General features: G+C 50.8%; 1 protein-coding gene across 2 annotated transcripts; it reads left to right on the top strand.

Moving 5' to 3' along the window:
• ADA (adenosine deaminase) lies at nucleotides 1-12,096 on the top strand. Of its 2 annotated transcripts, XM_042832284.1 has the most exons (11): nucleotides 1-97; nucleotides 4,180-4,241; nucleotides 5,696-5,818; nucleotides 5,898-6,041; nucleotides 7,169-7,284; nucleotides 8,801-8,919; nucleotides 9,318-9,389; nucleotides 9,502-9,603; nucleotides 9,752-9,819; nucleotides 9,931-10,060; nucleotides 11,061-12,096. In XM_042832284.1, the coding sequence occupies exons 1-11, from the start codon at nucleotides 62-64 to the stop codon at nucleotides 11,160-11,162; spliced, it is 1,074 nt and encodes a 357-aa protein (XP_042688218.1). In that variant the 5' UTR covers nucleotides 1-61; the 3' UTR covers nucleotides 11,163-12,096. The 2 variants fall into 2 exon arrangements, with proteins under 2 accessions (XP_042688218.1, XP_042688219.1); XM_042832285.1 differs by lacking the exons at nucleotides 1-97; nucleotides 4,180-4,241; nucleotides 5,696-5,818; nucleotides 7,169-7,284 and having other exon boundaries at nucleotides 5,969-6,041.
• The last annotated feature ends 430 nt before the right edge of the window (nucleotides 12,097-12,526 follow it).

Genomic DNA, 12,526 nt, shown 5'->3' with positions numbered 1-12,526 from the left:
GGAGCGGAGCGGCGTGGAGCCGAGCGGCGGCTGCAGGAACGGTTGGGGCTACAGGAGCGGAATGGAGCGGGGAGTGCGAGTCTTCGGGGAGCCCAAGGTGAGGCGGTGCCGGGCTGCGAGCCGGGCTGTGCCGCGTGTCCGCCGGCTTTGTGTGCCGTGCGTTGCGCTGGGAGACGGGCGCTGTGCCGTGCGGGGTCAGGCGGCCCCGGAGCACCTCAAGGCACGACCTGCGGCTGCCCCGCCGTTCCCCTGCAGAGCCGCTCCTCTGGGCAGAGACGTGCTGGCAGCCCGGTGAGGGTACGGCCCGGGAGGTGGGAGGCCTGTGCAGGAGCTCTGCTTGTATTTCCTTCTTTTCTCTCTGAAATATGTCTTTTTACGTGAGATGGTGTCTTAGTGACTGGGATCGAAGGCTGCTCCGCTGTTTTGTTCTCCTTGTTTGCCGTGTAAATGCATTGCAGATAGGCTCATTGAGTAACATACCTGTTGGAGGTGAGAGGGAAGAGGATAAGGCAGGTGTGCTCAGCAGTAACCACCTCCCGGGTGCTTTCTCTGCAGGGAACTTGCTCATGGGCTGTCGGGAATGCTGACAGCTGGTAGTGGCTAAAGCCTCGTTAAGGCTGCTCCAGTTCTAGGAGGTGTTGGCACTTCATCAACTCCACTAAAGGCAAAAGCTATTAGCTAACCCCAGTGATTTCACGGTTTTGGCTGAAAGAAGCAAGTTAAGTTCTCCTTTCAGTTGTGTTTCTCCCTGCTTGCTCCATACAGGCAGTGGGATGCAGAAGAGAGGGAGCAGAGAGGCCCTGCACCGTGTGTGCACGCGAATCAGCTTTGTTGTGTGGCTGTCAGTGGGATTTCATGAGTCAGGCAGTCTCTTTCAGCCCCGCCAACCTGCTCACGTGAGGTCTAAAGGCAGTCAATGGGCCCTGCTCACCTCTATTCATCCCTCAGGACCCTATGCCATTGGGAACTGTCACTTTTGTGCTTTAGGGACGTTTCTGGCACCCAGAGCAGCTTTGAGCCAGACCACGTGCTTCTCTGGGCTGTGCTGACTGCTGGCCGCTGTGGGGCTGAGCTTTGCCCCCTGCTTACTGTGGGCCATAAAGAGCAGTAAAGGCTTGCATGGAAAGGGAAGCATGGGTATTTCTTGCAGCCTGTCACCTGGGTCTAAGTCCACTGCGTTTCTCATTTAGAGACTCAAACCGACATCTTAAGGTGGTGGCAGATCTGTCTGCCAACGGCACCTCTGGGTTTCATGGGGTGTGAGGGCAAGGCTGCATCCCTGCTGCCTTGCATCCCTTGAGCAGCCTCAGCTGGTGCTCCTGACAGGAGCTGTGTGGCCGCACAGTGACACGCGTGGCTCAGCTCATGGCAGCACGCTGTCATAAATCCAGTGCTGGGGAAGCAGGGAAGCACGGCCTGTTCTTTTTGCAGAGGTTGGCATTCACCTTATCTCCTGAGGAATGGTGATCTCAACATTTTTCTGCCTTATGCTTTGACCAGTTGTGGCTGTGCTTATGCAGTTATTGAAATCAATGAAGTGGGCCTCAGATTATCACCTTTTAATGTGTTGATAAATAACCCTGGGTGGTCACTGTTGAGGTTTTAAAACGTTGCAACTTGTGCTTAGATAATCTATAAATGTCTGCTAGAAATGGGAAAGGTAATGTTAGTGGTCCTTCTACTGTAGCCTCAGGGCTGTGCAGCTCCAGCACTGATCTCCTGTTGCTGACTGCTTGGTGGATCAGTAACAGTCATCAAAAGGAAAGGATGGGCACCTCAGATGTAAGCTCCCTCAAGTGCACTCGTGTGGACGTTGCCTTTATGCTGCAGAGCAGCCAGCAGATCTGTCACGGCCCGCTAGGCACTGTTGTGTGTCTGCAGCCAAAAGCACTGAGTGACTCGTGAGCCTCTTCCTCCTCTCATCACGAAAGTGCAAATAATCAGATTTGGAACAGATTTGTTTGCAGTTTGCATTGGAGTTCATTTTCGAATCTCACCAAGTTTCAAAGAAAATACTGCAGTGTTTTCAAAGGGAGAGGCCAAACCAGAGTCCTTAACACTTCTCTTTGTTTAGCTTAAAGCTGAACCATCTTGCTGCCCTCTGCTCTAGCACATTATGTGCTGTTGTTGATTTAATTTTTTCTTATTTTTGCATAGAAACAGCAAACAGTGCTCTGACAGCCTCTGTTCTGAGGGCACCCGTGGATTGGGGCATCTCATGTTCCTGGAGCTTGTCCGGGCTTTGGGTCACTCTGTTGCCAAACTTGGGGGTTACTGAGTTGCTGTAGTCCTGGGCTGAGCATGGTTGGTCAGTAAGCCCAGGTTCTTCCAAACAAAGCTGGGATTCACTGAGGTGGGATCCACACACGTGGATCTGTGTCAGGGCTGCTGCTTGCTTGGGCAGCGTCTCCTGCAACCTCACGCGAACTCTTTCATCTTTATCTGGGTACTTTCCTTGACTTAAAGCAAGGTCACGTTACCCACTTCTATCTGGGAAAGCCTTAGGCTTTGTTTGCCCAAAACAAACACAGAAGAAAGGAGCTGCAGTGGAGCTCTGCAGCCTCCTACAGACCTGGAAACTGCAGGGTTGGTGAAGGAGGCAGCGGAGATGCATGGTGTGAGAAGCCTCATGCTGGTGCTGCGGAGGAGCACTGCTGCTGTCTGAGCTGCCTGCATCAGCAGCAGGAGGATTGCATGCACAGTGCTGAGCGTGCTTTCACTTGAATGCAAGTGTGGTGTTGGGATGGCGGGGAGCATCTGAGGGGTGTGTGGGGTAGGTTCAGCTTGCTGGGTCAGGGTGAGCAAGTCCCAGGCTGCAACTCTACCAGGAGGTCATGGGGGCTGTTAAAAACCTCAAAGAATGGAGCTCACGTGGTGTTGAAATTGCATTCAGAGCTCAGGAGTGGAAAACGTGCCAGCTGTCCACATCTGGTGATGCAGATCATGTCCATCATGCATTCCTTTATCTGATGCTTTCCAGGATTAATCCTTGCAAACAGCATTGTGAAACTCAGGGCAGGGGGAAAGATCAGATTGTGCCCTTTGGAAATCTCCATCTCCGTAGGGCTCATGTCAGGTAGGAGAGGTAACAGCCGTATCTCTGTTGGTGGGGCTGTGACCCCTGGCTGGCTGCAGTGCAGGATCACCCCCACTGGTTAAGCAGATGTTTACCAGATGTTTGTGGCCCACACCTGGCTGGCATAGGTGAGACAGTCTCTCCCTGGGTGTTTTAGTATATGTGGTGTCTCACATTATCCACATGGAAAGACCTGGAGTGAGCAAAGCTGGTCTGGAGGCTCTCCTTCCCAACAGCTGCTTTGTGCTTCAGAGTCTTCCTTTGGTACACAAATATTTATTATATGGCTATTCTGTTGCTTAAAAACAAACAGTTCTAGAAACACCATGATCTAGCTGAACAATTTTACAGCTAACATTTTCCTTCTCAGCTCAACTTCCAAGTTGCATTCACCGTGTTCCTCCAAAGCTAGAGCTGCCTAACTGGAAAAGCTCATTTTCCCTTCTCTGTGAGTCTTCTTCCAAAACATGATCTCACAGGGACCTGAGTTACTGTCCCATTTCTTTTGAGTTTAAATGAATCATCTTATTTTGAAGTCAGCTTGCGAGCGCTATGGGGCAGCTCTTGTACTTCTTTGTGCAGCACCTTCTGCTTTGGGACTCCGTGTGTAGCTTTACAAAGCCTACATGCTTTGGTAACGCCAAATAATTAAGATCGTATCTGGAGCAGTTTCTTGGAAGCAGAGCCCAAGTTCTTAGGTTATGACTCTTGTATCAAGTTGACTGATGCTTGTTTGAGGGTTGTTTTTTCAACCTTCCAAGCCACACAAGCTAAGTACGGATAAGGCAGTTCCTGAAAAAATGCTTTACCTTACTGAAAAACACAACAAGTTTCTAAATTGCTGTTGCTTAATCTAACGTTGACGAGTGCCAAATCTATTAAATCTGGATGTGCATCAGGAATAAGAAAATACTTGGACAATACTTTGGCTATCAAAACTGAACTTCTTAACAGTGATGTTCTTCAAATGGTTTTGCATTTGGTTCTTGTGACTTGGTCCCTGTATCAGCAGCATTCATACCCGTGTTAGCACTGCATGCCCATCTTAAGGCCTTGCTGCAGCTCCAGGAGTAGCTCCCTGATGTCTCTTTGTGTTACTGCAGGTAGAGCTTCACATCCATCTGGATGGAGCCATTCGGCCAGAAACAATCTTACACTTTGGCAAGTGAGTATCTGGGGGAGGAAGGCTCCAGGTGATGGCTTGGCTTTGGGAAGCTGGTGGGCTTTGAATAATTGGGGTGAGGACCTGGCTCTGCAGCTGTAGGCAGAAGGAACTGAAGAGTTCCTCCAGCTATGATCGCTGACAACGTGAACAAACATGAGCAGATAATCACAGATTAAGGATGTGGCAAGCTGAAAGATTTCAGGAAGCAGCTCTTAAAGCACAGCTCCATTAATTTGGGGAGGAAGTAGTTTTTCAGAAATTTGGCTTAACATCGGTTCCAAAGCCAGAGGGCTGGCGCCAGCAGCCTTGTGCTACGGAGCGTCCCCAGGTGCCATCGCTGGAGTGGGGCAGCTTTGCTCAGGGCTGTGCAGGGAGAACTCCCAGGGCAGGCAGGGAAGAGCTGAGCCAGAGCTGCCAGCAGTGTGGAAAGGGCACTGCGGGGAGGAAAGCCGATGCCTTGGCGGCGATGAGCGTCCCGTCCCTGCTGAGTGCCAGCAACTTAATCTGTGTCGACTGCATCTGAAGGCTGAGCGTGGGGCTGATTTCCTGCCTGCCTCAGTGGGGAAGTGAGCAGCGTGTGCTCGGCCCTGCAGCAGTGCCGGTGGGGCTGCTTTCCTGTGGGGTGGCTGCTGGCAGTGGGCCGCTAGAGCTGTCACCGCTGCCTTGTCTCTATTAGCAGAGAAACGTCTGTCAGTCGGCTGTAATTCATCCTGACAGTGCTGGGAAGGAAAGAGGATTAAATACAAATGTCTGGTTATTATTCTTGACTTAGGCTGGCATTTGTGGGTAGGTGACAGTGCGTGGATGGGGAAGCCTGCCTGGAGGCGTGCGGTGTCCCCGGCTCTTGGTGTGCTGGCACCTGGGGACCTGTCCCTGTGTGGTGCTGGAGGAGGACAGGCATGGGCACCTCGTCTGCTTAGGGGAGCTGGGGGGTGAGAGCTGCCGGCGCCACCCCGTGCTCCTGCGTGGGGTGTCCTATGGGTGCTGTAATATGGGGCTGAGGAATGCGCTCACTCACAGCAGAGCCTGTGTGTTTGGTGTGGTCCCAAGCCTTGTGATCCTCCCTGATTGCTCAGGCTCTGGAGTCTCTGTGAGAAATGACTTTTCTAAGGAAGTTTGGTAATTCTGCTTCTGGAACTGGGAGGTGCCAAAAAATAATCCCAAGCTCCTTCAGTTGAGCTGACACGGAAGCCTGCGCTGTGCCCTGGCTCTGCTTCCAGAGGATTGCTGTGGGCTTGTAACTCCAAGCGCCTTTGTTTTCTCATGCCTTGGGTTGCCATGCTCCCTTCAGAGGTCTAGGGCCACATCTGCTCTGGAAGGACAGTGTGTGCCGTATCTCTTCTGGGAAGAAACAGCGGCCGGCTCTGCCAGCTCGAGACGTGCTTGCTGTACAGAATAGGCTGATTGAAAATGTGATAACTCTCCCCATCAGTAAAATGTGGCTTCATTTCCAGGAAAAGAGGGGTTCCTCTCCCCGGCAGCACCGTTGATGACCTCATGAAGCACGTCAGCTACGCAGCACCGCTATCGCTTAAACTATTTCTAGAGAAATTTAAACACTACATGCCCGCCATTGCGTGAGTACCCACTTTGGTGGGATCCCTCTGGGCTCCCTCGTGGTGGTAGGGGTGATGGATCCCATTGCTGTCCCTGCAGGGGGGACCGCGAGGCAGTGCGGAGGATCGCATATGAGCTGGTGGAGACGAAGGCGAAGGAAGGTGTCATCTATGTGGAGGTGCGGTACAGCCCTCACCTGCTGGCCAACTGCCGCGTGGAGCCCATCCCCTGGGGACAGGCCGAGTGAGTGGCTCCTCTATCCCATCCCATCCCATCCCATCCCATCCCATCCCATCCCATCCCATCCCATCCCATCCCACGGGGCTGGAGCCCAGACAGGAGTGTTTGGTTGCAGACAGCTCACCTTAGCTACCCCATGCTCCTTTCTCCTTAGGCAGAGTGTTGCAACTCAGGGGGATGCGAAGACTAATGATTATTTTTTTTTCAGAACCTGCTGCAGCAAGTTAATTAGTAAGATTTCATCATGACTTTTAATGTAATTGCATTTTTAATTGTAAATGCTCCCACTGTGCTCCCTGGCTGGCACAGCTCAGCTCCCAGCACCAAGGAGCCAGCATCCATGCAGGTTGGGCAGTGCATCTGTCACCCGAGTCCTCCCGTTCCTCCAGTGCAACCGGCTCTGGCACTCCTCCTAGCACCATTCATGGTGTTTTTCCTCTTTTCATACCTCGGCGTGCTGTCGTGCTTGAGTGTGCCTTGCTGCAGGCACTTAGTTCTGCATGTGTGAAGCAGCTGTGCTTGAGCTTTTGGCTGAAGCTGTTCTCCATGTGAGGGGAAGCAGGGCTCATGAAGGGGCTGCCTGCTTGCAAAGTGTAAATTGGAGCTGGGAGAGGCAGCATTGCGAGGGCTGGTGATCTCCTGGTCCCTTGTTTCAGTGTCACATGTGCTCTAATACGTCTAAAGAAATCAGGGCTTGGTGGCCCCTTGCAGAACATGTTGCAGTGGCTTTTTCTGGGACAAAAAAGGTGCTGACTGAAGTCTGGCTTTACCCTTGTACAGATCACTGGCCAAAATACAGCTCAGCTGGGTAGGAGGGACCCCGCAGGCCTGTTGTACTGGGGTATTAAGGCACCTAGTGCTGCAAAAGTGCCCTAGTGGGATTGGCAATCCTGTTCCTTGTCACTTTGCTAAATTGTATTAGATGTCTCTATGGTTTTGTGCCTGACATCTTGTAAATGCGGATGTGGTGTGGGTGTAAAAGTGCTTGTTTGCTTGGGGGATCTGTTTTGTGCTGTTGGATGTTGCTACGAGCAGGATCTGGGAGGCCTTGCTCTGCTCACTGTGGGTCTCTGCAGCTCCTGCCCACCCGCAGCACTCCCCAGCCTCTCACCATCTCTTCTTCCCCACAGGGGAGACCTCACTCCGGAGGAAGTTGTTAACCTCGTAAATCAGGGACTGCAGGATGGAGAAAGGGATTTCCGCATCAAAGCCAGGTCTATTCTATGCTGCATGCGCCATATGCCAAGTAATGTATTGCAGCTCACCCGCTGCTCTGCTCCCCTCCCCTGACGCGTGGCGCGGCACACATCCCCTGGGTTCAGGTCCCTGCAGAAATGTGGCCCTAGGTGTGATGTGGGACTACACGTGCTGAGAATGAGCTGTTTTTCCTCTGTCAGGGCCCTCTGCTCCTATAAAGGCTCTGCTGATTGTGAAAATGGAGCAGATCGGGAGACCTAGCTGAAGTCTCCTGGGGGAGCTGTGATTCCTGTACCCTGCTCCCTGCCTAAGAACCAGAGCTCTCTAGGGCAGCACGGCCAAAGCCAACAACAGGACCTGCTGGCCGCTAACTTGCTGCTGGTTTTAAATGGAACGACACGTAGAACAGACTTAAGCTCCAAATACCGAGGGTTTTTCCCAAAATTGGCAGTTGTAACCTTATTCAGTAGCAGAGTTTTGTTGGGCTGCTGAGTTCCACGAACATCTTCACCATGGGAGAAGTGCAGCTGGAGCAAGTTGCATGGCCATAGCTGTCTGACACTGAAACTTTGCTGTGAATGTCTTCAGATCCTTACTACATTTTTCATCAGGTTTAATAGGATGAACATTTTTGCTAACAAAAATATGGCTAATTTGTGCCTGAAAATATGGAAAATTAAATTCCTGGAAAAGGGAAGATGTGAGGGTGGCTTTTTTCTCTTTGCTCAATGAACCCAAAGCAAAAATTTGAAACTGAGACCGTTGGGCTTCTGATTTCTAGGAAGAAAGGCTGCTGAAACGGGAAGCTGTAAGCTGTGTGCAAGGTGTCTGCAGCTGCAGTACTGCAGGGTGAGGGCAGCACGTGCATCATGTGTTTGCATAGCAGCAAGAGTTCCTCTTGGAAACAGCTGAGTCTGCATTTTAATGCATGTGCTACCTGAAAAGGTGGTGTCAGGGCACAATGTTTTCCCTTTGAAGCCACCTTGGGACTTAGGAATTGCTGGGAGAGGCAGAAACGTCAGCTAGAGATAGTGCATACTGAAGTTGTTAATAAAATAACGGCTCAAACCTGATGACTTTGAAAGCAGTGATAAAAGATGATGAATTTGCACCAATTTTCTTATGTGTTGATATGACTTCAGGGCTGTAGGTGCACAGCAGGTGCCTGTTAATAATTAACACTGGAGTTTATCTCTTGTTTCTTGTCCCTCTCATTAAGGGTAGGTGCAGTATCAGCTAATAGATGAATTTCCTTTTCAAGAGAGTATACTGTGTCTTGGTCAGAGATAACTCTCGAGGACATGTTGGCCATTTGTTGCTGTTTCCCACTGATACCAAAAAGATAAAACTGCCAAAGGTTGGTTTGCCAGGAGGCTTTGCAGCTGCTTTCCATCATCATATCTGGAGGAGCTGGTGACGCTGTGCAGCGGGGCAGGATTGCTGCTGTGCAGAGGTGCAGCCCAACCTGAACTATCCCATGACACCACATGTCCCATGGTTAGAAAACGCTCAAGGTGCGATTCATACAAGAACTTTCTCCTGAATACTGGTACTGTCTTGTCCAGGTTGGTCTCCAGAGGTGGTAGAGCTGTGCAAGAAGTATCAAAACAACTCCGTGGTGGCCATAGACCTGGCTGGGGATGAGATGCTGAAGGCTTCTTCTGATCATAAGAAGGCTTACGAGGTTTGTGGAATAAGCTTCTTTAAAACAACGATAAGAAAACACCCACAGGGTTATTCCTGGCTGAGGGACATGCAGCACTTTATTCAGACCACAAACAACTGGGAGAGCTTAAAAATTAATTGCAGCTGTTAAAAATATTTTGTTTAACAGTGGCACTGTTCCCATGTTTATATCCCAGTGGTTCTCAGCAGATGGGGGGCTGGAGCTCAGTGAAACAGCTGGGCTGCCATCACTGCCTGCCCCTGCCCCGAAGCTTTAAGTGCCCATGGGATGGAAAATCCTGCTGCTGGTGGTGTTACCACTGACATTCTGTGAGCCTGTGGTTACCAGCCTCGGGGCTGTGCACATGGGACCTTCCCTCAGGGTCAGACCCAAGCGTTGCCTCCCTCGCCTTGCAGGAAGCAGAGCGATGCGGCATCCATCGCACCGTCCACGCTGGGGAAGCCGGGCCGGCTGCCATGATCAAGGAGGTAGGAGGGGTGCGGGGTGGAAGCCCCATGGCTGGCCCCATAGGAAGCCCAAGTGGTTTCCATGCCAGCGTTGCCGTACTCGTGGGCTGCAGCTGCTCTCCCTGCTCCCCAGGCCGTGTACCTCCTGAAGGCTGAGCGCATCGGCCACGGCTACCACGTGCTGGAGGACCCCGAGCTGTACAGGGAGCTGCTGAGAACCAGAATGCACTTTGAGGTGAGGCCTCGGCGCTGCAGAGTGGGAGGTGGGAGTGCCTGGGCAAGGCCCTGCGCTGCTTTGCCTGCACACAGCTATCTGCCCGCGCAGTTGTGGTTCAGGTCTGCATGGCTGATCCTGTTCTATTGTCTTGAACTCCCACAACCAGGTCTGCCCCTGGTCCAGCTATCTGACTGGAGCATGTCTTCCGGACTTCAGGAAACACCCAGTAGTACAGTAAGGCTTACAAATAATGCGTAATCTTAAAGTCCCCACCCAGTTGTGACTGCTTCGAGTGCTGCACTGCAGCAAGGCTCTTCCTGCTGTTCTGAACCGATTCCCTTACAGGTTTAAGAAGGATCAAGCTAATTATTCTATCAACACCGATGACCCCCTCATCTTCAATTCCACCATTGACAAGGATTATAGCATAATGAAGGAGTACATGGACTTCACTGAGGAGGATTTCAAGAGAGTGGTGAGTTGACCTCGACTGATGCTCTGCAGGAGTCCTGGTGAAGCCCAGAGACATCAGCTTTTTTTTTCTTCATAAACCAAGAGTTTTCTATGGAAAATCCTGCAGGGCTTCATGCAGCATGGAAGCTGCAGGCATCACATGGATGATGCCTTGTGCTGTGTTTGGTGGCAATAGTCCAGGAAGGTCTGCCAAGCAGATCTGAGCAGTAGGAAGGAAGGGACCTTTTGCTTTTTTACATCAGTTTGGAATTGTAGGGAGGTTATTTCAAAGCCTGCCCTAAAAGTTACTAAGATTCAGCATCTGCAAAAGTGCTTGCAGTTTTTGCACTTGCAAACTAAACAGAAAACAAAATGACTCCTGGTTTGGAGTGCGGTCACTTGTGTCTTATAACCAGAAAACTGTTTTTTTCATTGATTTTTTTCCAATTACTTCCCCGAGGTAGAAAGACAGGTAGGTGTTGGGAGTCTGGCTTATCTGCATATCAAAGGGAGCTATGCTCATGACTCCCACCTCCTGTCTGCAAGGATATTTGCTTGGAAGCAGGAAATCCAGGGTGCACTGAAGGGCAGCTCGGAGCTGGGGTCCCTGGATGCCAGCTGTCCTTTCCTGCCCTTGCAGAAGCCAAACAAAAGAAACATCCCTGCATGAGGCCGGCCAGCAGGTGACATTGTGCAGCCAGGCTGTCACACAGCATGCATCAAGCTGCCACCACCAGCTGGGCTGGCACAAAGAGAAGCCGTAGTGTAGGATATGCTCTTTAGACCTGTTCCTACAAACTCCAGAGTATTTAAGGACCCCCTCCTTGTGCCTGCTGCATTCCTCTTGGGATTGCTGCTAGTGGGAGAGACAGAGCAGCTGCCCTGGGAAATGAGTCTGTGGAAATGCATCTTGGAGTAGAAGCTTCACCTTCCCTCAGCCTGGTTGGAGATATTAGGATATGTACAACCACATCTCTGGTGTGTCTTAACATCTCCCTTCTGTTCTCCATCTGCCTTCCCAGAACATCAATGCAGCTCAGTCCAGCTTCTTACCTGAGAAAGAAAAGCAGGAGCTTCTTAATACGCTGTATGAAGCCTATGGGATGGTGCCTGCCACCTCGTGATGCCTCCTGAGAGCCAGCGTGGAGCACTGGCCCCTTCCTCGTGTGTGCTTGGCTCTGCTCTGCTGGGGAGCAGCAGGAGGAGGTGCCAGGGGTCAGTGTCCTCTATTGGCACCCAGTGTTAACCCTTACAGCACCAAGCACAATCAGGCTCCTATCATACACACCCACATATCACCTCCATGAACTGTCTCCCAAATGGACATCCAGCTTCCTCTTGCCGTTGAGCACGCAGACTCAAACTCCTCCCTTCATCTGCTGCTTCTGCCCAGTCAATGAAAGCAGAAGGAGGTCCCCTGCCATGCCTTAACCCTTTTCTGCAGTACAGGAATAACCACTCCTGCCTGTGACTGTGGCCAGGATTAATCTTCACCTTTCTTGGGAAAAGGTGTGCCACAGAGGAAGCATGCGAGCACTTTGGAAGCAGAGGATTTCTTCCTGCTCATGCAGATAGGGAGGTTTGGCTACAGCGAGGTTTACCTGTGGTTAGGCTTGTGCTAACAAGAATAGGACAAGAACAAGCTGGGAACTGGTGCACAAGTCTGAAGGTTTTCTGGTGGTTTTTTTTGTTGTTGTTTTCTAAGAAAGCCTTTTTGTCATCCTCCCTCAGCCAAGGAGTTCTGTGTCTCAGGCCTTAGTGTCTGCCACAGGAGCGCACACCTTGTGCTCCAGCTGTGCTCATACCTGCATAGGAAGTTGGAACACTTTTACCATTTTGGGCCAAAATCTGCCTTCTGGGATTTTCCCCAGTTGTTTACTCACCCTGGGGAATTCCTGTGAACTACATTTTGCTCTTCTTGTATCTTTGTTTAGAACCTTACAAAAATTGTGCTTGATTGCCTGCTTTAGCCATTCTGTGCTCTTTCTGACTTGCCGTAATCTTTAGGCACTGTTAAAACTCAATGAGTAAATGGATAAGCTTGGGCCCAATATCAAATACTGTCTCAGGTTCTATCTGAATTGCTTCTCTCACTTCACCACAGCACTGGCTAGAAATCAGATCTTCATTTTGGTGGAGAATTTACGAGGAAATATGCACCAAAATTCCTAAGCCATTTTACATTACATTACAGTATTCTTTGCTAATATGCAATAGAGCCATGCATCCAGAGGAGAGACCATAATTTTCCAACAGTCAGCATCTTGATGCACCTGAGGAGGGAGTGTGATGTGTGGCATGATTTAGGTGGCTATAAAGATGCGTGCTCCAAAGATACTACACCAAAAAGTTGCCTTTGGCAGAGGGCTGTGGTGGTCATGTATAGCATCTGCCTCGCTCTCAGCCAGCAGCACCTGAGTGCTGGGAATGTTTCCATTCTTATTAGGCTTTCATATTTGTCTTCTCAGTGAAGTACTCATCTCTGAAA

Source organism: Centrocercus urophasianus, unplaced genomic scaffold (assembly GCF_019232065.1).
Source record: "Centrocercus urophasianus isolate 14NV4802_14NV808 unplaced genomic scaffold, USGS_Curo_1.0 seq_38, whole genome shotgun sequence".
Lineage (NCBI taxonomy): Eukaryota > Metazoa > Chordata > Aves > Galliformes > Phasianidae > Centrocercus > Centrocercus urophasianus.
This window is presented reverse-complemented; position numbering and strand designations above follow the sequence as displayed.

Coding starts and splice junctions, on each gene's coding strand:
- ADA (XM_042832284.1), top strand. CDS start 62: ATGGAGCGGGGAGTGCGAGTCTTCGGGGAGCCCAAG. Junction 9,390..9,501: donor CGGCTGCCATGATCAAGGAG/GTAGGAGGGGTG, acceptor CCTGCTCCCCAG/GCCGTGTACCTCCTGAAGGC. Junction 10,061..11,060: donor AGGAGGATTTCAAGAGAGTG/GTGAGTTGACCT, acceptor CTGCCTTCCCAG/AACATCAATGCAGCTCAGTC.